This window comes from Egretta garzetta, unplaced genomic scaffold (assembly GCF_000687185.1).
Source record: "Egretta garzetta isolate BGI_Z169 unplaced genomic scaffold, ASM68718v1 scaffold594, whole genome shotgun sequence".
Lineage (NCBI taxonomy): Eukaryota > Metazoa > Chordata > Aves > Pelecaniformes > Ardeidae > Egretta > Egretta garzetta.
Window position 1 is genome coordinate 428,856 of NW_009259578.1, and position 21,306 is coordinate 450,161.

General features: G+C 45.3%; 1 protein-coding gene across 1 annotated transcript; it reads left to right on the top strand.

Moving 5' to 3' along the window:
- The first annotated feature begins 754 nt into the window (after positions 1-754).
- Positions 755-1,729, top strand: LOC104125263 (2-oxoglutarate receptor 1). The gene has a single exon (XM_009637703.1). It carries the CDS (start codon positions 755-757, stop codon positions 1,727-1,729), a length of 975 nt encoding a protein of 324 aa, XP_009635998.1.
- Positions 1,730-21,306: the final 19,577 nt, after the last annotated feature.

Genomic DNA, 21,306 nt, shown 5'->3' on the forward strand with positions numbered 1-21,306 from the left:
TTGCACAAAATGGGAAGCAAGATCAATGCCTTTACTCAATATCTGTGCTTTCCACCTCCCCTCTGTGCTTTGAGAAACAGTCTTCAATAATTTAAATCCGGTTTATGCCACTATGAAACTTGATTTTAAAAAAAAAAAAAAAGTATTCATACAAGTTCTATACTCTGATGACTCCAAGAGAGTAACATCATATTCAGGGAACAAGCTATGATCATCAGGTTTTGGGAGCATCAGGTCCCAAGGTTTGTATCTGAACCTAACATATTTTGGTTTTCATGAAACCAGAACAGCATGTCTGATTTCATGAGCACAAAACACCAATTAGCTCAGATTAATGAAGATAAGATATAGGTACAGTTCTACTTTCTGGAAGGCTAAGACTAATTCACAAGTTTTGCAAAATATAAGTCCAAATTCTCTCTAGCTCTCTAAATGTGTGCTTCCTACTCCTGAAGGTCTGCAGATAAGCAGTAATTTTCTTCTTCAACATAGGAGGTTAAATAAAGCAAGAGTAAAATTATTCATTATAAAAATTAAACATAAAGGAGAGGGAAGGGTGAAATTAAACATTCGACTGGGGTTATCTAGGTCAGAACTGGGTATGTTAGCAAATCCCTGTTCCCTCCCTCTGCTATGCCTTGTCATACGACATTTGCTCCAGTGACAAAAGATTTAACTGAATGTATTTGTCCCAACAAATCAATTGAAACTAAACATCTGGTTTTTGTAAAGCTTTAAGAAGATTTCTGCAAACATGACATCTGAATGCATCAGCAATTTAACTTCTCTGCCAGGCCGCGCAGACCCATTGACAAGCTGCAAGGATGAAGATTTCTTGCAGGTGAAATCCTATCTCTCCGTCCTTTACAGCCTAATCTTCCTGGTGTGCTTCCCAGGGAATATCATGACAATTTTTGTTTACTTTGTCAAGATGAGGCCCTGGAAAAGCAGCACCATCATTATGTTAAACCTGGCTATCACTGACCTGTTATATATAGCCACGCTTCCTTTCTTTATACACTACTCTGCTAATGGAAATAACTGGATTTTTGGAGACTTCATGTGCAAGTTTATTCACTTTTGTTTCTACTTCAACATGTACAGTGGTATTATCTTCCTTAGCTGCTTCAGCATCTTCCGCTTTTTTGTGGTTGTCCACCCAATCAAATGCTATTTTGTTCAAAAACGGAGATGGGCAGTGGTGACTTGTGTAGTCGTTTGGGTGATTTCCCTGGTGGCCATCAGCCCCTTGGGCATCTTGATTGCCACGAGGCATACGCAGAACAGGACAATCTGCCCAGACCTGGCTGCTGCTGAGGACCTTGACACTAGTCGGTGGTATAACTGGCTGCTGACGATGTTTGCCTTCTTCTTGCCCATGCTGACAGTGACTCTGTGCTACGCGCTCATTATTTACACCTTGGCTACTGGGCCCCACACGCAGGTGTGCTACAAACAGAAGGCTCGCAGACTCGCTGTCGTCCTCTTGGTGGTCTTCTATGTGTGCTTCCTCCCCTTCCACATCTTTCGAGGGATTCGGCTGGAGCTCCGAGTACGGCCAGTTAGCTGCCACTTGAAGAACATGATCCTTCTTATGTTTATTATAGCTAAACCTTTAGCAGCATTAAATACTTTTGGAAACTTACTGCTCTACGTAGTGACAGGAGACAATTTCCAACAGGCAATACTCTCGCTCCTCAAGTTTCCAACAAACAAGAACTTGAAGTAGAAGAGATTAACGCCATAAAAGAGCTATGGAGGAAGGGTCCAAACCAGCCCTCAACGAGCCAGGCACAACCTCCCTGACATCAGAATACTCAGGTTAGCCCTGCCAATGCCAAAGAAGAGTTAATCTGTTCTGTGTTTTGGACTTACAAATTGATCAGCAAAAGACAAAACTTACAGTTTAAAATAAAAAGCTTTAAATAAAATACTAAAAAATTAAATGTGAAACTTCTCAGAAATTTATCTGCATTTCCTTCCTGAATCCTTGATACCTCTTTTGGAGAATGGCCATCAGTTCAAGAAAAAAAAAACTTGCTTATTAGTGGCAGGTAGAGATTCAGGGTGAGAGTAATTTAACTTAATTTTAGTAACTTCGAAGTTAAGTGTCTAGTCTAAGCTAGGTGCCTGCCTTTGACTTGTTTCCTAAGCAATGGAGGGGCGTAAGACCCTCCAGAGGGCAACTCATCACACCTTGTAGGAGGTTCATCTCACCTCCCTGGAGACATCAACAGGGTAGGTGCATGCATATAAGCTAATCACCTGGTCCTCCCTTTATAATTTGCCATTATAGTGGAGAGAAATAAGCAGTTTTAGAGTGTGATTCACCTAATTATTCTTGATGCCTACATTTGGACAAGATGAATCATGACCTGGAAGTGCCTGTTTCTCTCCATTGACCATAGAAGGTAAGTAGATCAGACACAGACCCAAATGTTCATGCCTGCCTTTACACAGCTGAGGCCCAGCTCTAGCACAGTGGGATGAATCACTCTCCAGAGGTGTCTAAAAGGGGGCCTTACACAATAAGACCCTGTTCAGTGCCTTCAGTGATCGTCTGAAGATTAATGGTGCAATAAAACAAGACCACCCCTGTAAGGGTTTTCATACTAGTAACTGTGATTTCTGGATTAATGTTAGTCCAGAGGTGAGAAGTGAATGGATGCATAAATGTGCCAGATCCAGAGAATGGTAGCATCATAGAATGATTTGGGTTGGAAGAGACCTTTAGAGGTCATCTAGTCCAACCCCCCTGCAATGAGCAGGGACACCTTCAACTAGATCAGGTTGCTCAGAGCCCTGTCCAACCTGGCCTTGAACGTTCCCAGGGATGGGGCAACTACCACCTCTCTGGGCAACCTGTTCCAGTGTTTCATCACCCTCACCATAAAAAATTTCTTCCTTAAATCCAGTCTGAATCCACCCTCCTTTAGTTTAAAACCATTACCCCTTCTCTTATCACTACAGGCCCTATTAAAAAGTATCTTTGTTATAAGCCCCTTTAAGTATTGAAAGGCCACAATCAGGTCTGCCTGGAGATCCTTCAGGCTGAACCACCCCAACTCTCAACCTTTCCTCATGGGAGAGGTGTTCCTAGCCCTCGGATTATTTTTGTGGCCTTTCTCTGGACCCGCTCCAACAGGTCTGTGTCCTTCTTGTGCTGAGGGCTTCAGAGCTGGACTCAATTCTCCAGGTGGGATCTCACCAGAGAGGAGCAGAGGGGCAGAATCACCTCCCTCAACCTGCTGGCCATGCTGCTTTTGATGCAGCCCAGGAGACCAGTGAGAGCGCACATTGCTGGCTCATGTCCACCTTTTCATCCACCAGTACCCTTAAGTCCTTCCCTGCAATCCATAGACAATACAAAGCCATTTTTTCCCATTTCTTTACTCAGTGAAGCTCTGCTTGGTCACACCAGGTGAGGAACAGCTTTGGGTAATAACACATCTGATGGGCAATAACGGTTGTCTCACAAAAAAAAAAATACTCTCTTAGGAAAATGTGAGTCCAATACTTGCAGATACCATCTAGAGAGGTCCCAGGACCAGCTGAGGTACCCCAGCCAACAGCAATACAAAACTATTAGCAACATAATATTCAGAGCCCAGAAGTATGACCACAGAGTGAATCCTCCAATACATTTTTATAACAGCCTTATTTCATGTTTCATTACTTTTGCTCTCCGCTCTGAAATGTTCATTAATCAATGGTAACGCATGCTGCTGCAAGGCTCTCGTATGACCCTTCTCCTTATCCAATCTCTCTATGCGTGGCCTCGTCTTCAAGTGACCGCCAGACCAAGACTGCCAAACCACCATTCCCATTTAGCACATGCCTGAGTGACTGGCAGATAGCCTGTGACTCCTCTGCGGCACAGGGAGCCCATTCACATCCTCTCTCAGGGCCAGCTAGGGGAGAACAACAAGCTACAGGCTTGTTGAGGGTTGAGAGGAGGCAAGAAACCATCCCTGACATAGCAAGAGCAGGATGGGGACAGGAAGAACGTTTGTCCAGGATAGGGTAGAAGATGGTGTCATGAGTGCTGATTTAGGATCCTGCTATGTTAATCTGTTGCAAATGAGTGACTTTACACAGTTTGATTTAGTAGCAGTTTAGAATTTACTTGTGGCAAGTCGCAGGATTTGATTGTGATATTTTAATAGCACTCTATCATCAGTCAATTAACAAAGTGATTAGACATAATTAATCAAAACTGCGACTTATTTAAGGATTCAAAGATGGCAAGGTTCACTCTATTACTACGTGGAAGTACACAAAGGAAAATTATGTTACACTCAAGTTAGAGTGATTCACAGAGAGACCATGGATGTAGGGGACAAGGAGAATCCTCCCATTGAGTCACAGGGTTCAGAATACACCCCTTTGCTTTCTAAACTCCTTTTCAGAGAGGAGTCTAGGTGTGGCTAGGTCCAATCTTAGTCTAAGGCTTGGTCAACTGTTTATATCTAAGGATTATATGTGTGTATATATATATCTAGTAGCAATATAAGACTAATTGTAATTAAATCATGCATCCACAAACTACTTAAATCACTTCACATGTGCATACACACAGACATGATTTTTAACAGGTATACCTGTTAAAAATTCCCCTCAAGTTCACTGAAAGACTCACATCAAATGTCTTGGCATTTTTCAGTGGATGAGGATTGAGCCTCAAGGAGTGAAAGGTTTCAGCCCAGGCTCCGCTGTTGGTCTTTGGTGAGGGACCTCCAATTTTAGGAAACTTTAAGAGTTTGCAAGCTCTGAGAGGCGTCCCACTCAGAGGGAGATGCTGGGTGCAGCCCACTGCAGTTCAGGAGAGCTCAAAGGGCCTCTGTTAGGACCGCTGTTTTATAGGATCATGAGGTGATTGTCTTTAGTCATCAGTAAATATCCAGTCTGGGCCACAATCCAGGCTGGGAATCACTGGAATTCCAGTAATGATGGTACCTCACCACTCGGGCTACGATTCAGATAAGGTATGTTCTGAGGCTATCAGGGAATAACTGATTGTTCCCGTTCTCGCTCCCCGCCTCAGATATATAGGAGTTTCTGGTACGGACAGTGCCACCTAATTGTCAGACTCCTAACACCAAGGCCAAGATCTGACGGGAGTTTCTGAAATCGTAAAGTTGTCCCGCAAAAAAGAGCAGGGGGTGGGGGCGGGGATATGCACCACCACAGATGGGGTGTGAAGGAAAAGTTCTGGCAGAAAGTAGAGGAGGAAGCCATTTTCCTGCAGAAATGGCCCATTTGATTTTAACCCACCCCTGGGTATTAGCCAAGGCAAGTTTTAAAACTTCTGCACAGTGCAGCATGATCTCCACTGTGACCTTTACCCATCCTCAAATTGCGGATGAGATCTTTAGGTGAAGAGGGCAGCTCACCTAGTGCAGACCTGGAGAGATGTTACATGAGGCAAACAACCAACAAATTTAAAGAAAATGCCTCCCACCCCAACATGCTGCATTGGTTTTGCCAGTCTCCAAGGGGAAGCACCATCTTCTCCACCACACTTAAGAGTGCTGCTCACAACTGCTTGCTCCTGGGACACCACAGGCAGCTGAACCACTATCAGAAGGCAATTCAGAACATGGCACCTTAGTTGTTCTTTCAGTTGAGGGTATCCTATCAACAAACCACCAAGTTTTTCTGAGCAGAACCAGGCTGGTACATTATCTTTTATGCCTCTATTGCGTGTAGACACAAGAGTTTCATTAACTTGAATTGAGTCCTACCTTAACATCTAATTCGTGGAGTCTGGTTCTTCTGGTGTTTGGGATAGAAAAGGAACTGCCTCTGGTTTTGCAGTAATATAGGAGCAGGTTTTGCTTTCAACTTTAAATGAAGCTCTGCATTAGTCCCCTTTCAGCTCTACTTGATATTTTCTGGATAAATTACTCAGTACTCTTTAAAGTGCAAAATGCCTGTAACGTCTTCAGTGCTAGCATCATCACCTGGAATGATCTGGGCAGATATCATCCTGAGCTGGCCAAGGGGATGAACTAGATCTTGGTTTCTCATATTTTTTTCTACAAACTGTGAAGAACAAACCTATAAGCTACTTAATTATAAATGGTACATTTACAATTTCAATAGTAGTCATAGAAAAGAGAAAAAGAGATCTATGCAAGAGTCCTGCCTGCTCCCCTGCTCCCTCTCCCTATCAGTACTGGCCTCCCACTTTCATATTGCTCCATGCTGCAGTAACCTGCCCCCTTGGCATGTCCTCTGTGCCTATGTACATGCATTTTTCTCCTGCCCTCATCTCCCGCTGCTCCTCTGCACAGCTGCCATGCTGATCGCTATAGGGCCATAACTGTTGGCACTTTCATCCCTATCCTGGTATCATATGGTGTAACATTAGCCAACCAAAGACAGTAATCATGGTTGCTGTGGAGCTGTCAGCATCCATTCGACTCTCCCTTCACCTCACTACAATTCATCCTCAGCTGAGCTGGGAAAAAAAAAGGGAAAGACTATAAAAATGTTATCAAGAAACTTCTACCAGGTGACACGGACAGTCAGGTCCAACAGCAGAACATGATCCTTGTATTTTAAGTTTTACATCACCACAGACAGGGAGAACAGTTCAGTCATATTCATATTTTACTGATTTTTAGTTGACATCTCTAAGATGCTTTTTAGCTTTAATTTTAAATATTCTTGTAGGTTTTTCAGAACTGCTACAATGCAAAGGCTTGATATTCCTTCCAACAACCTCTAATATGTTTGCCTTAACGAGAAAGAAACGAACCACGTTCAAGGAGCAAAAGACAGGCCTATATACTCAATCTGCTATGAGTAGGCACAATCTTTAAATAAGTATCATACTATGATCATTTACTGCTTATGTGTATAATGTTCTCACAAGACTAGAGCATAATTACATCCACATACAAGATGTGGAGACATAAAGTCAAAATTTGTATTTCACTGTTCTCAGCAAAGGCCCAGATCCATACCTGCAGATGTGCAAAAGGGAACAATGTACTAGAAGAGGACAAGAATGACTTTTTCTCAGCAAGTACAGAGTTTCCTGGTGTCTGATTCCCAGCAATAATTAATGCCAAAATGACAGTTCCTGAAATAATTCCTTCCGTAAGGCAACAAACAGCAATCGCTCTTGTAAAATAAACAGTAAGGCTTTGGAGTGTCACTGTGTGTACCATCTTGCACGTGTTCCACTCTCATCTTCAGGCTGATCTTCGGGATCTTTGCAGCAGCACGAGAGCAAGGGCTCTGCTCCCCTAGGGATTTCTGACTGGTCTGTTTAAGGCAAGAGATCCACCTCTGGAAGTGTAGGAGGTAATATTTTAACCCCTTGGGCAGGGCCACCAGCTTCATCCCCACAAAAGGTTTAGCTATCAGACAGCAGGACTAGGAGGAGGAGGCTGTAGGCTCGACAAAACGTCAGAGAGCAAAACGCTGTTCTCCACCTGCCTATACAAAGTCACCGTCCAACAGCCAGGAAAACCTGCAAGAAACCTTTTTACACAAACACAGGAGAATCCCAGCTGGTGCGAGCAGCATGCCCAGGGGCTCAGGGACTTCATGACGGTGCCAGTGAAGAAGGGCACAAGGCTAGTTTCAACAGATGTACAACATACACACCTTGTTTTATCCCCACCTCTAAGGAGACAGAAATACCTAGTTTTAGGATGCTTGAATAGCCCAGCAGATAGTCTAAGCCTACCCAAGCAAGTAGCCTGGACTTACTACAGACTTGTACGTGTGGCATGGATGGGAGAGCATGAGGGATGGTAAAATGGGAAGGGGAGGAAAAAACATCTCAATTCAGATGAGACTCTCACCTTCTTGGAATGAATATGATACACACACCTTCCTTTTCCTTCTTTAATGTTGTTTCCTTTTTTCTCTGGAAGCCTGTGCTCTGGGATACCTCTGCAATCCCCACAAGGAGCAGGAGGTATGGGTCCACATGCCCAGCATGGCTGTGGGGAGGCACAGCACTGTACACAAAGGCTTTGTAGAGCAACCCACAAAACCAAGGCAGCTGGTTACATTTGGTTTAGAAGTGTAACCACACAAGGATGGACATATAAAATGCTCTTTGATCTTGCAGCAGCAGTGGAGGAGAAGAAGCTCCTGCCAGTTTATCAACTGTGCCCGTTCCCAACGAGTAAACCTGAGCCTCAATTAAATGTATGATTATTTAAGCACAGTATTTAAAAACTATGACTGACAGTAACCTTTCTTTCTGTGTATGTACAAATCCAATGTAAATAGCCAGCTAGAATATCCCCACAGATCCATCAGCAGATTTCCACTTTATAAAACCATCTACCCAAACACTAACCTCTGCTGCTCATGGATTTACATATGCAAACCCTGAGGAACGGAGACAAGGATGATTTAACTTGCAAGAAAGCACTTGCACTAGACTGAGAGCATGAAACAGGGGTTCAGGCATTAGCCACAAATTATGTTGGAATTTTGAAACTGTTATCTAAAGCCTTCCCAAACTTTTGTGACATCTTGGGCCAGCATCACAGGGATGGTGGCAACACCAAAATAAATCATGGTTTTGTATAGTAGAAGGAAATGAGGGTGTTAGGGGGTTCTGAATTTTACACAATTCCGCCAGTGGAGGTACAGTGGACAATCGCAGCAGTTTGCAGCTTTTATTCTCATTACTGCATACCACAACCATGAACAGAAGGTAGAGTTCCTAGTGCTCTTCAAAAGTGACTTGAGCAGGCTTAAGCAAGCAGTCTGTTTAACTCGCTCTCCTGGTCACTTGGGGAATTTCTCACCAGAGATATGGAAACATGGGAGCAGCATCAAAGGCCAAGCAGCTGCATTTGTACCACCGTGTTTCTCCTCCACTACCCATAGCAGGACCGAACTGAGTACGTCAGCAGCAGTGGTCTGGCTCATCCCAAAACCAGCAGAGCTGACAACTGATACAAATGCAGAGGTAGAAAACTTCTGCAACAGTCACCACTGCAAACCAGAACTCCTCATCCTGAGCAAATGAAGGCACCTGATTTTCAAGATGGCTCCAGAGAAGGCTGGGAGTTCTGGGGTGTCCCTGGGCCCCGCTTTTCATGTCCACCCAGTGCTCAAGGCGACCCCCCTCCTTCCCTGTCTGGCTATGGCCACATGTCGAAGATGAAGGCCTGGACTTTAGGGATGGAGATGCTGGCGTTTTGGGAAAGCGTTGCAGAAGGCTGACATGCAGAGCCAGGAAAGGTGGCACGTGGGAATGTGCCAGAGCTCGCCACTCCTTGGGGGTTCCCAGCTGGCAGCAATGGCCCCTTGGGGACAGATGTAGGGATTCAAGATCTTCCTCGTACCTGCCATTCCTTTTTTGTGTGATGGGGAAACAAGCCTGTAGCAGGGAAACATTTTCTTTCCCCTTCCTGCCTCAAAAAAAGTCCAACAGCAGCAAAATCTTTTCCTTACATGAGCCTTGGGCGTGATTCCTAGGAAGTGTGCACGCAGAAAACCAGGGCTGATTTATGCTATGGGGGGGTCTTCTCTGGAAGGGGACGATATCAGCTGCACAGCTCATCTGAGGTCGGGGACGTCCTGCCGCCCACCAGCACCAGGGGGAGGGACAGTCTGGCTGTGAGCCCAGTATAAAGTTGGGTCAGTGCTGCTGATTCACCAATAAATCAGTGCCGGGCAAGTACGAATGCTTGTTCTGGTCCTGGAGCTGACCGACCCTCCCGTCTAACCAGAGAGAGTCACTTTATCTCCCCCTAATTATTTCCGCTGCCACATTTTATCCTCTTAGAGTTACAGGCTCTTTGGGGCAGATGTCTCAGTGAGTATTTGCACAGCAGGATCTGAGTCCCGAATGGGCCCTCCTGGCATTATGAAAATTCAATTAAGGGCTTCAGCCATAAAAATGTAAACGATGTAACTACTTATCATTTGTGCATATAGAGACACGTAAGCACATGTATGCAGATACACATGCCTGAGGAAGCAGCGCCCAATGCAAAAATATAACTCTTAAAATAACAGCCCTATGGTGTGTTTAAGCCCCTTCCTTTGGATATGAATGTATATTTTGCTTGTTCCTTTTCTCTCCTGTAGAATAAAAATAGCATGGCACTGGGGACAGAATTTGGCTGAACAGAAATCACTTTTCAGGACAAAAAGCAATTGCTGCAAAAGTAATGGCAGCAATGCGCAAAATCTTCTGAAGCAGTTTTCAGAAGTTTGTGGTGACATACTGGGTTAAACAAACATTATAACTTTTGAGATAGAATTTTCTGCTATATACAAATTAATAAGGTTTTATGACTGATTCAAGGCCGGTGTCTAAGTATGCTGTTTTATTTATATTTAATATTGGTAGCACCTGGCTATTTAGCTTCTTTTTTTTGTGCCATGGAAACAAGCTGTATTTGCCTGTGTGAGAAATGATAATGTTCTCTACTAAAATGGATTTGGATGTGTATTCAAGGGCAGGATATTCAAGTCTCGGGTATTTGCTTGTGTAAATTTTGATGTAAATTTTGCTGTTAAGATGTTGATATTTCAAGACGATTGCGTGGCTCGTTTCTGCACTGCAAAATTGAGTGTGGCTCACTGTCCCAGCAGTTTAGGCTTCTTCACGTACTTAGAATACAAAAAGCATTCTAATCCAACATGTTTTAAATATATATCTTACATTACATTGAGCTGTATCACCCTCTTAAGGTGACTATTTTTGCCCCATTTACTGTAAAGGACTTGCTTTTTTCTCCTCTGAAAAAAAAAAAAAAAAGAGTCTCTCTCTGACATCCCTTTTTAATTTATTTTAAATTTTCTTTTTTTCTTAGCAGTCATTCTGGGTAAACCTGCCTCAGCTAACTTCAGATAACATAGAGGCCTAGCTGTGAGATAGCTGTCTGGGGTGTTTTTACAGTCAGGAGGGAGAAAAAGGGACCTTGGAGGGTCCAATTACTCCCCCCAGAGTGGGCCAGATGGGTTGTGCCTTAGAAGTGCCTGCACAGGGAGTCGACGATGTCCACACTTCAGACTTCAATACCCAGGCTTTGGTGTGACGGACCTGGTCCACTCCGTCTCATATGTAGGTTGATTGTTATTTGTATATGAAAAGTTTGGCCAAAAAGAGGTGTGGGGTTTGATTTTATGAGGGTTTTTTAAACTGTATCTGCAGGGCAACTTTAGTGACTTTTTACAATGTCATCTGGATCATCATTATCTTCAGGTAACCCAGCTTAAGAAGTCTGGATTATATTCATGTGCCTTGCTAAATGAGAGGCTACAGTTACGCAGAAAAGAAGAAAATAGAATATCCTATATGTCTCCTCTATATGTATTCTGTATATTGAGAGAATATATGATAGAACACACGGAATTGTGAAGAAATAAAAATAAATGTAAAAACCTTTAAGGACAAGACCCAGCTTAAATATGTGGCTCATGAGGGTTGGGGTGCCCCAGGCCCTACCCCCATCCCCAGTCCTCAGGGAGCATCCCACCCTCCCTGCCTGTGCCCCCGGGGGAATACACCCCATTTGCACGGTTGATTCAATTGTGCGAGCCAGGCACTGATGGGACCCTGCTGCGGGGGGGGGGCAGACCGAGGGAGGGGGCTGGCTACTGTCCAGATTTATGCTGGGATTTGGCTTTGGGCATCCGAGAGTAGCAAGAAGGGAATTGGGAAGGATGAGAGGAGCCCTTTCTAGCACTAAAAAGAAAGAGCCTGGTGAGTTAAAAGAGGGAAAAAAAAAAAAAAAAAAAAAAGAGCTTGCAGGATTCAAAAAAAGTATGAAAAGTTATGAGAAAAAAAAAACCCTAAACAGGCAGGGAGCCATTGCAAGGGAAAAAGAGAAAGACTCCAGTGTGTCAACATAGGTGCAGGTACACACACACATGGAGTTAAGAGCCGCAGAATCTGTTCAGAGGGGTGGCTTATGCCTGAGTCCCGTTCCTGCACATCTGAAGTATCACTGCCCTCTACCTCTGCAAACTTTCTGAGATTGCTGGAGAACTTTTCTGAATGGCCCTTACAGGAGCTTGCCCAAACAGGATTTCTCATTAGACCCCTTTAACTTGCCATAGCTCTGAGAGGGGACATGCTGTGACTGATGCCCTAAATGGGGTATTAAAAAAAAAAAAAAAAAAAATTAAGGAAATTCAGAAGTACAATTTCTGGGAGATTCCACCCTGTAATGTAGTCAAGCTATTAAATTTCTTCATGAAACTTCAGAAGTGCATAATTTTCAGCAGGGGAACTGAGGGACTTCCAGTGCCTGAGAAATATAGGTGACGGGGAGATTAAAATGAGTGGCAGCCCTCAGGATGACGGCTGCTGGAGAGATATCTTCACCACCTGTGGAATCTGCTCCCAAACTGACAAGCATTAATGCTTATTCCTAATACTTTGTAATCTCTAAGCTACATGTGTAGTTAAAAACCGACACAGCTGAAAATTTGTCTCGGTTGCACCCAAGCAGTGCCCACATCAAAGGATAGGATACAAAAATACCCGCCATTTACACGAGGATAAGGCAACATAGTGGCTTAAACAAATATTGCAAGACAAACACGGTGGAGAGAGCTGTGGCGGGATGTATGTGACTTATTCCTCATGTCATGAAGTCTTTGCTGTGTCTTGATCCAGCTGTTTTTACACTCGCCGTTCAACATTACCTTTGTCCTTTAAAATTTACAGAGACATACCTACCCACCACAGCAACAAATTAGGAGGATCTTAGAGACCCCCTTATCTACTCACAGGATCCGTTCTCAAATAATCTGCCCTAGCTCTTCATAATCTAAGTTTATTCAGCCACCCAAAAGGGCTCATAAATACAGGTCATTTGGATAAATTTTCCCATCTTGCTTTCAGTGTTGTTTCCCTAAGAGAAGTGTGCTTTTCCTCCATCCTGGGGACTTGTGTGAGATCACAAGCTGGAGAGACCCTCTGCAATCCAGCCCATGCAACCACACATTGAAATCCATCTGCTCAGGATGGGACCTAATGTGTGCCTACAGCTCAAGAGGGTGGAAAATCAGTGGCCAAAACATTAAGTCCTTCCATCCGCCAGAGGAGAAAGGCAGGTACCCTTGCAGGCTGGGGGAGGAAGGGCCCTCTCTTTATGTGAGAGATCTGGTCTCTTTATCTGGATGAGGTCTGAGCTCATCCACTTGATCCTGCCTCCAGGTAGTGGAAGGAGGCAGGCATGCCCGAAGGGATTTGTTTCCTCTTAAGACAGCTGGCATGAAGCACCCATGGAGTCTCATTTCCAGGTACCTGGACATCCACAGGTTACACATCTGCAGGTGGACAACACTGGGGAATTATAGAATGGTTTGGGTTGGAAGGGACCTTCAAAGATCATCTAGTACAACATCTTTCACTATCTCGGGTTGCTCAAAGACCCATACAACCTGACCTTGAACACTTCCAGGGATGGGTCATCCACAGGTTCTCTGGGCAACCTGTTTCAGTGTGTTGTACATACAGGGAAGCTAAGCTGGAGGTGACTACACCACCCTCAAAACATACAGAAAAGCCCAGACCTTGGGCTCAGTCTGGTGAGACCAAGGGCCTTTCAGCCTAAGTGTCTCTTGCAAACAGGCATAGCTCACAGTCCCTGCAGGGGGACAGGGCCTGCACTGTCACCCTGCCATTCCCAGCTGCTGTCACAGACATGACTCACCGGTTTCCTTACCAGTTTCTTCATCTCTCCCTTCTCCCCAGAAGTCATGCACCGGGAACCTTTTTCCTTGGAGCCCCTTATTTTCAGGTTTACTTTCATCGTTTGCTTGCCTACCAGTGTGATCCCTTTTACTTCTATTTTAAGGTGAAGATTTATTTATTATTCAGCTTTTGTTTCTGAGGCAGTGGTCATTTGTCACCAAGTATGTATCTCTATAAATACTACGCCGTGGCTGTCACCCTCACTTGACTGGCAGAGGGTTTTCTGACACAGACTAATAACTCTGAGGCTGACTACGGCCACCACTGCCAGCTCTTGCCTCACCACTGAGACGGCATATTTGAATATAACTACTGACTCGGTGGCAAGGTCAAAGGAAAAAAGACCAGCGCAGTGACGAATACCGATCCAGGGCAGCTCCCAGCTAGCGCCAACATCTTCTTTCATCCTTTTGAAACAGCTTCGGCAGGACTTGTTCCTTGCGCATGCTTTCCAACCACCAGTGGCACTGGTTATCAGAAGATGTGCTTCTCAGGCATGTGGAAAGTACTGTGCAAAAGAAAGTTTATTTACCTTATTCTAGGCAGAGGAATGTTTTCTTAAATCTGGCTGCAGCTGTCATAGGATAATTAATGTACGTTATCTTCTATCCGTGACTATTATTTGAATAAGCACCTGCGTCTGCCCCCAAAATTGCACGTCAGTTACATAGATTTGTCACCAAGAGATAAATGAATCCTATCTTCAAATTCATGATTCATGTGCTACCCTAAGAAATGCTAAGTTTAATTAGCTCCTGGACTAATTGCTTGATTTTATTAAAAAAAAAAAGAAAATCCTCTGAAGCATTCCTAGCCAAGCATTTGGGAGACTCCTGCTCATCTGAAAGGTACTAATGAGCCACCAGCAGAAGACAAAATCAACAGCAGATCCGGTGCCTGGGCACGCAACCTCCCTCCAGCACGACGCTGGAGTAGCATGGCCAGGCTTACGTACGCATACTGCAACAGGGAGGTCAGATGGTTCTTCTTGCGGTAAAAAACTGAATTTGGGGGTTGACCAAAAGGGTCACAATAAACAGGTTAGGACAAACTGATATCAGGTTCACTGGTGTGGACTCAAATACTCAGGTAAGTATGAGTGAGAAGCATGATTCTGCCCAAACAAGACAATCTGTGGTCTAAACAGAGGCTAAAGCTACACTGCTGTAAATATGGAAGACAGCTGATATTTAAACCTGGATTTAGTCCCACTGTCAGTGAGATTTGTTTAACTGCATTAGAGAATTGAGATTCAGGTAAATACCTCCATGTATATTACATAGGTAAGAATTGTAACATGCAACTTTTTCAGCCAGTAAATGCTTTTCAGATTGATAATTCTGACAAACACTATTAAGTAACAACTAAACAGCAAACACTACATTTATTGATGCTTTTTCATATCAGTCCCAACAGGACCTAAGGGTTGTCAGGGCTTAGTGAGCCTGAACATTTCAGTAGGCCAAAGGAAAAAGGAGGCCAGAATCAAGTCTGCATGCTGAAACCAGGAATGAATATCTAAGTGTACCGGAAGAGGTAATATTTATCTGTTTTTTTTTTAATTATTTGTAATTTTAATTACTATTTCAGTTCTCTGCAAACTCACAAAATGGAGTCGTGTTCACTGTAGGCTCTTTTCAAGGTGTTGGGCACCATCTGTAGTGACAGCCACAGATTTTTCTCCCTTCTCACCTGAACCTTTGGGCTGAAATGTGAGCTGTGGCTCTCTCTGTAGTGGCTAGAGGGCAACGCACCCCCCTGACCCCTCAAAATTCACTTGACTCCAGGAACTGGGGATGAGAAGCAACCAGTTAACCTCTGGTCCCTATGATCCCCCCCTAAGCCTAGAGAGAGTACCCTGCACTCAGGTCAGTGCAGAGGTGATGGGTGATGTCTACGCCTGACAGTATCAGAGCGAGATGCTACACCAGTGGCCTGCAGAAAAGCAGAAAACGTCCTCCACCGGTGTTGTGAAATAAGCTGGCCCTAAGACACACTCACCATCTATGCAATGCTTAGGGTAAGCTGCCGTTTATACACCTAATCCATACTAGCTCCTATTGGGATGCACGAACATTGCCAGCAGAGATGCGCAAAGCCCCGGAGCATGACAGGGAGCACAGCAGCTCTCAGCAGCGCATTTCCTCCAGCCTGCAGCACCCATAACAGACAAGGAGAGTCAGTGAATTCATGTACCCATTGCAAAAGCCTGGTCTTGCTCCTAGCTTGTTTTACTGGGTGCACTTTTTGTCAAGTAATAAACATCATAGAATCATAGAATCATAGAATGTTTAGGGTTGGAAGGTGGTCATCTAGTCCAACCCCCCTGCAGTGAGCAGGGACACTGCTAACTAGATCAGATTGCTCAGAGCCCCATCCAACCTGGCCTTGAATCCCACTAATTAAAGACTGTGGCCCCAGTTCCGAGCTGCGCCCTACGCAGCCCAACAGTATTGAGGGCTGCAAAGTTCAACTTGCACATGCAGCCACCAGGCGGGTGTTTATTTGCCTAGCTGTTGCATGGTTATACAGCCTGCACATTTATATCAAAACCCTAATATTTAAAACAGAAAAATCGGTTCCAGATCCCTTTCAAAAGCAAGCTCGACAGCAAAGCAAAGCAGAGAAAAAAAGCAAAGCCGCCCTGTGCTACACCATGTGCAAGGAGCCCTGAGCCTGCACAGTGCATGAGCTGGAGTGTTTTTATCCCATGGGATGTTCAGCTACAGATTTGGAGTCTGCCAATTATGAATAACCTTTCCCCCTCAGCTCTTCAGGCCCGAGGAAATTATTTAGGTGGCATCTAACCCAAAGCCAGGGGATTTTAGCTCAAAGTGCAGGCCTTGTCTGAAAGATGGGGAATATCCTCCAGAAATTACTGAAAAAATTAATAAGCGAACAACAAAATAACCTCAGCTCCAGCTCATTCTGCCAGTCTGCTCCTCACTGTGGTTTCCATCCTCTCCCTCTGCTCTTCCTTCTCACGTCACAGATACTTTGAACGTTTATTTAGCCCAAATACCGAAGAATTAGAGCATAACAACATGAGCAGGAACACCGCTATTTTTCTGGTCAGTAATTCAGTTCCTTGGCTCGTCAGGATAAACTGCGCGGCCTTGGAGAGTATTCATCCACTTGGGAATTGGATTACAGCCTCATAAAACAGCACAGTGCTCCTATTATCACCTAAATAAAGCTGCCATCATTCTGGAACAAATAGGTGGAAGTAGTCAGTCACCAAGTATCCAGAGCTGAAGCGAAGAATAATAAACTGACATACAGTCCTTAAGAAATTCTTCACGAGGAGGCAGATTTAGTGCCCTGAAAGCTAGGCTTTTACACACACAAAGCCACACACTCATCTTTTTTATCACCGTCTTACCTAAAGCAGCGAGAGCTCTGTAAAGACGGGATCCAGGTGCAACGCTTTCTGAATAGCTGATGATGACAACGCATCCGCTGTATTATCCTCTCTCGCACGAGGATGCCCGAAAAGCTTCTCAGCATTTATAAGTGAGAAAAGGAGCTGGTTTTGTTGCAGCTGCCCAAGGTTGTACCTGGCTCAGTACAAAATCCTGGCTGATTAAAAGCACCTCACGGTAGGTTTCAGCAGCTTGTGGTAGAAAAAAGAGCTGGTAAAGGTAAGTTCTTCCACAATGTCAGCTGGACCCTGTTCTGGCTCCGCTGCTGAGCCACCACGAGCATCGAGCAAGTCATTTTAACTTCTTTGCACATGTATAAAAGGGGACAGGCTCATCTTTGGAAAGAATCTTTGGGCAAGTCCCTATAGACAGTGACGTGTAAGTGGGATGTGCTGTCACTGCTTTTTCTCCTCTGTGTACAGGGATGGAACCGTTCACCCCATAGTCACCATGGGGGACCAAGCATTTGCAAAGCAAGGATGCACAACCCATTTCAAAGGCCTGTTAGCAAAAAAGACCAGCTCCTTTTCTTTTCTGGAAATGCTCACACAGCTGTTTCACAAGGATCATCAGTTAAGACCTACCTCCAGGACCGCGTTGTCGTGGAAAAATAGTATCATTGAAGGCCTAGCATCACTGCTCCTAAGCTCATATCTCCAGCACCTAAGGGCTTGGGAAGAGGCAGGCTTCCCTCACAAGGGCCAGCTTGGCCCATGCACAGGTGCCAAGAGGGGACACGTCCCCTCCTGCCTCCCCTCTGCCCTGCCCCTGCTGCCAGCCCTTTGCTCCTGCCGCTTGCCTTCTGCCAGTGAGTGGCAGATCCTCTGTGAGCCACTTTCCCTCACATAATTTCAGAAAACTACCTCAGAAAAAGCCTCAACCTGTGTAGTTCCCTGCTGTTTGAGTCAACTGAAGGAGCTCACCCAGGAGCTTGAGCAAGGGCTGAGCCTGCACAAGCTGGTAGTGAGAACAGGGAGAGGAGCAGTGGAGGAAGGAAAGGGCTAAAGCCTCCCCCCATCAGTATCAAAAAGCAATGAGGAGCCATGAAATTGGCCCGTCTGTCTGTGGAGAGGGATGTGACTGAGCTCAGACATTCAGCAGGCAAAGGAGGGGGATTTCTGCGGTACACAAGAAGGCAGCGTCACTCCTGCAAGCAGCATCGTTTGGATCAGTGCTAGACCTCTGTGTCCACTTTGGGTGGCCCACACTTCACATGGATGTTAAACGCAGGTTTCAAAACACAGTTACAGGAGCAAACACACTGAGAAACCCCTGATGTTCAACCTATTTGGATTAACAAGAAGGGGCTATGTTGGGTTAGTCCCATTTTTAGGTGTAGCTTCATCATGAGAACACTGCTAAAAGAAAATTCTTTAATCCAACAAATAAATGCAGAGCAAGCACAGCCTCTGGGCAGGAGACGGAAACTAAATTAATTAAGCTTCAAACCGATGTGCGCAGACGCGGTCGATTCCCCAGTACTTGAGGTGTTTAAACAAAACTGGATGCCCTTTTAAAGGCCATGTCGTAGCTCGACAAGTTACAGGCTTGGTGCGGCAATCTCTTGATACAGTTTTATGGTGTGTAATACACAGCCACTTCTTGCCTTTAAAATCGCTGGAGGACCAAAACAAACAGCAAAATGTGGGTCCTGTTGTTGCATTGGTGCATCCCCTGCGGCGCGCTGGGTCCTTACAAACCAAGCTGCAGTTGCACCAGTGTGTGCCCAGTTTGGCTCCCCAGCAGGGTGAGGGAATTCCATGCTCTAAACTGGTAAACCTAAGGAGCTGCCTGGACAGCCCTGCATGCTGGTGCCGCTGCTGCGATGGGTAACACAAACACAGCCAGGGCCAGACCTGGCTGCCCGGGTCTCAGCAGGCATCTCTCTGTTTCCCCGCATATGCAAACACTTTCCGTACTCCAGCCAGGATGGTCCCTGTCCTTCAGTGCTTCGCAGCCCTCCTGGGTCTCTCCAGTTGGTACATGTGAGGCTTGAAACTACTCTTTTCAAGGTTAAATATTACTTTATATTTGAGGTGTTTGAGCAAGCAAGATGTGGTTAGCAGGACTGCTACGTGCTATATGAGGTGTAAGCGACCTCTTTGGTACAGCATACTGGGCAGCCGTCCCCAGTTGCCAAAGGGGACACGGGAGAGATGGAGCAGCCATGAAGAGCGGGTGTGAGACCCTGATAGGGAGCCCCATTCCATGCACGCTTCCTCCTCTCTGCAGTAACTGGGGGCCAGCAGCAGGTACCCTCCAGCCTAGAGGCCACCCTACCCTTACTCACCCTCCCCATCCATCCCAACAAAGCCCAGGTTGATTGTTTTTTTTTTTTCCCCAGACCTCTAGTCACGCTTCTCCATACTTATCCCCATCCTGTTTTAAGTCCCAAAGAGCTCAGCTTACCCTTGCAGCTTTAACACAGCCATAACAAGCTCCCGCAGCCCGATGCCCTTTTAAAATCACCTTTGCTTCTGCTGCCTGACAGATGAGGCTGTGGCAGCACTGTGGGATATTATGACATCCAGTGGTCGCTCCGGTAAATCACCAACTTCTTTTGAGAGCCCTCTCCCCAAAAGGCGCAAGGGTGACCACGTCTTTGTGCTGGAGCAAGACCAGTGCATGGTCGCCTCCCAGAGATAATGCCATACTCCAAGCAAGCAGACCTCAGCTCATTCCGAAACCCATTTGTTCATAAACATGTTTCAGCCAGCAAGGCAATAACTCGTTAAGGCCAACAGCTGTCTGCTAATCGTACCTAGGGAGATGGAGGTGCTATCCGAGAGCACCAACAGAAGTGATGTGCCCAGTGAATACACGGGTTTTGTGAGGTTTCCTTCTTTTCTCTCTCTGTCCAGCTCCAGCAGAAGCACAGAGACACAGGGAGCAGGGCCTAGCAGCATCAGTGAGCGGGACCCAGTGCAGCTCCTTGCTGGAGCAACTGGAGTGACCAACCTCCTCGGTTCCCACGGCTAATTCTGGGGAAGGCGTCGGTGCTTTATTGAGCATAAATGCAAGAAGTGCAATTAAAGAGCAAACTTAGGAGCAATGATATCAGAATCAGGGTATATTTAGTTTTCTCCAAGGACAGCCGGTGATATAACCAGAATTATTATTCACTGTTTGGCAGATGAACTGTTCTTTCAGAGATCTGCGAGGCGGTGGTTGCTTTCTTGAGCGCTGAATTCACTCCACTCCCACTCATGTCAGCAGCTTGGCTCGCAGCTGATTTTAAGTCTCTTAGCCCAAATTGCCTTTTTCTCCCCTCACGAACGCTCTCGGCGGGAAGTCTTCCTGAAAAGCACAGCAAGATCTAGATTGCTCAGGTTTACAACAAATTGGGAGAAAATGGAGTGGGAACAACAAGGCAGCTGCTCCCCATCGAATATTGCAGTAAAGACCTGCCTGCCGAGGAGACCTGACTTTCTCGGCTCCTCGAGGACGATGGGGACTTCAGAAGTCTCTTCCTGGAACTCAAATAGTAATTCTGCAGCCATCAGCTTTAGAGTACGGTCTCTGGGTTTTATGTGTATTTCATTAAAAGACAGATACTGAAGAACAATTTAATTTTACAAGGAACTGGAAAAATAGCCAAAGATAAAGCTTTCATTTAAACACAAGTCCTTAATTTTGGCACAGAGCTACCATTCCTCTATGCTACGAGGACAGTGCCATGAAGTTACCGCTTCTGTATGTTCATATATCACACGTCTATATGGCACATCAACTGAGCCCAAACTATTGCTTTTCTTTAATCTCACCGCTGTCTGTGTAATTAACCCTCCACCTCCAGGCTGTGCCAACCCTTAGCACACGGCTTGAAATCCACATGGTCCCTGAGAACAGAGGATATTTGGCAAGAAAAAACTGCCAAGTTTTGTTTCTTTTTTTTTTTTTTTTTCCTCAAAAAGCAATGATATGGAGCAATGGCAAAACTCGGGTAGAGAGGTTGGGTGGCTATTGGGCACGTAACCCAACGTGGGAGCTGGCACACCTTGCACACAGGCCTGGAGGGAAAGATGTGGTGCCCTATGCATTTCCATTTCCAGCAGAGGAAGAGTTGGGCTGCTGTAAAGACATCCAGAGGTTGATCCAGTCCAGGCAAGAGGAACTACTAGGCACCTCTGTCCTCTTATGACCTGGCTTGCCTATGCATTTTTAAGCAGAAGCACCTAATGCAAC

Coding starts and splice junctions, on each gene's coding strand:
- LOC104125263 (XM_009637703.1), top strand. CDS start 755: ATGACATCTGAATGCATCAGCAATTTAACTTCTCTGCCAGGCCGCGCA.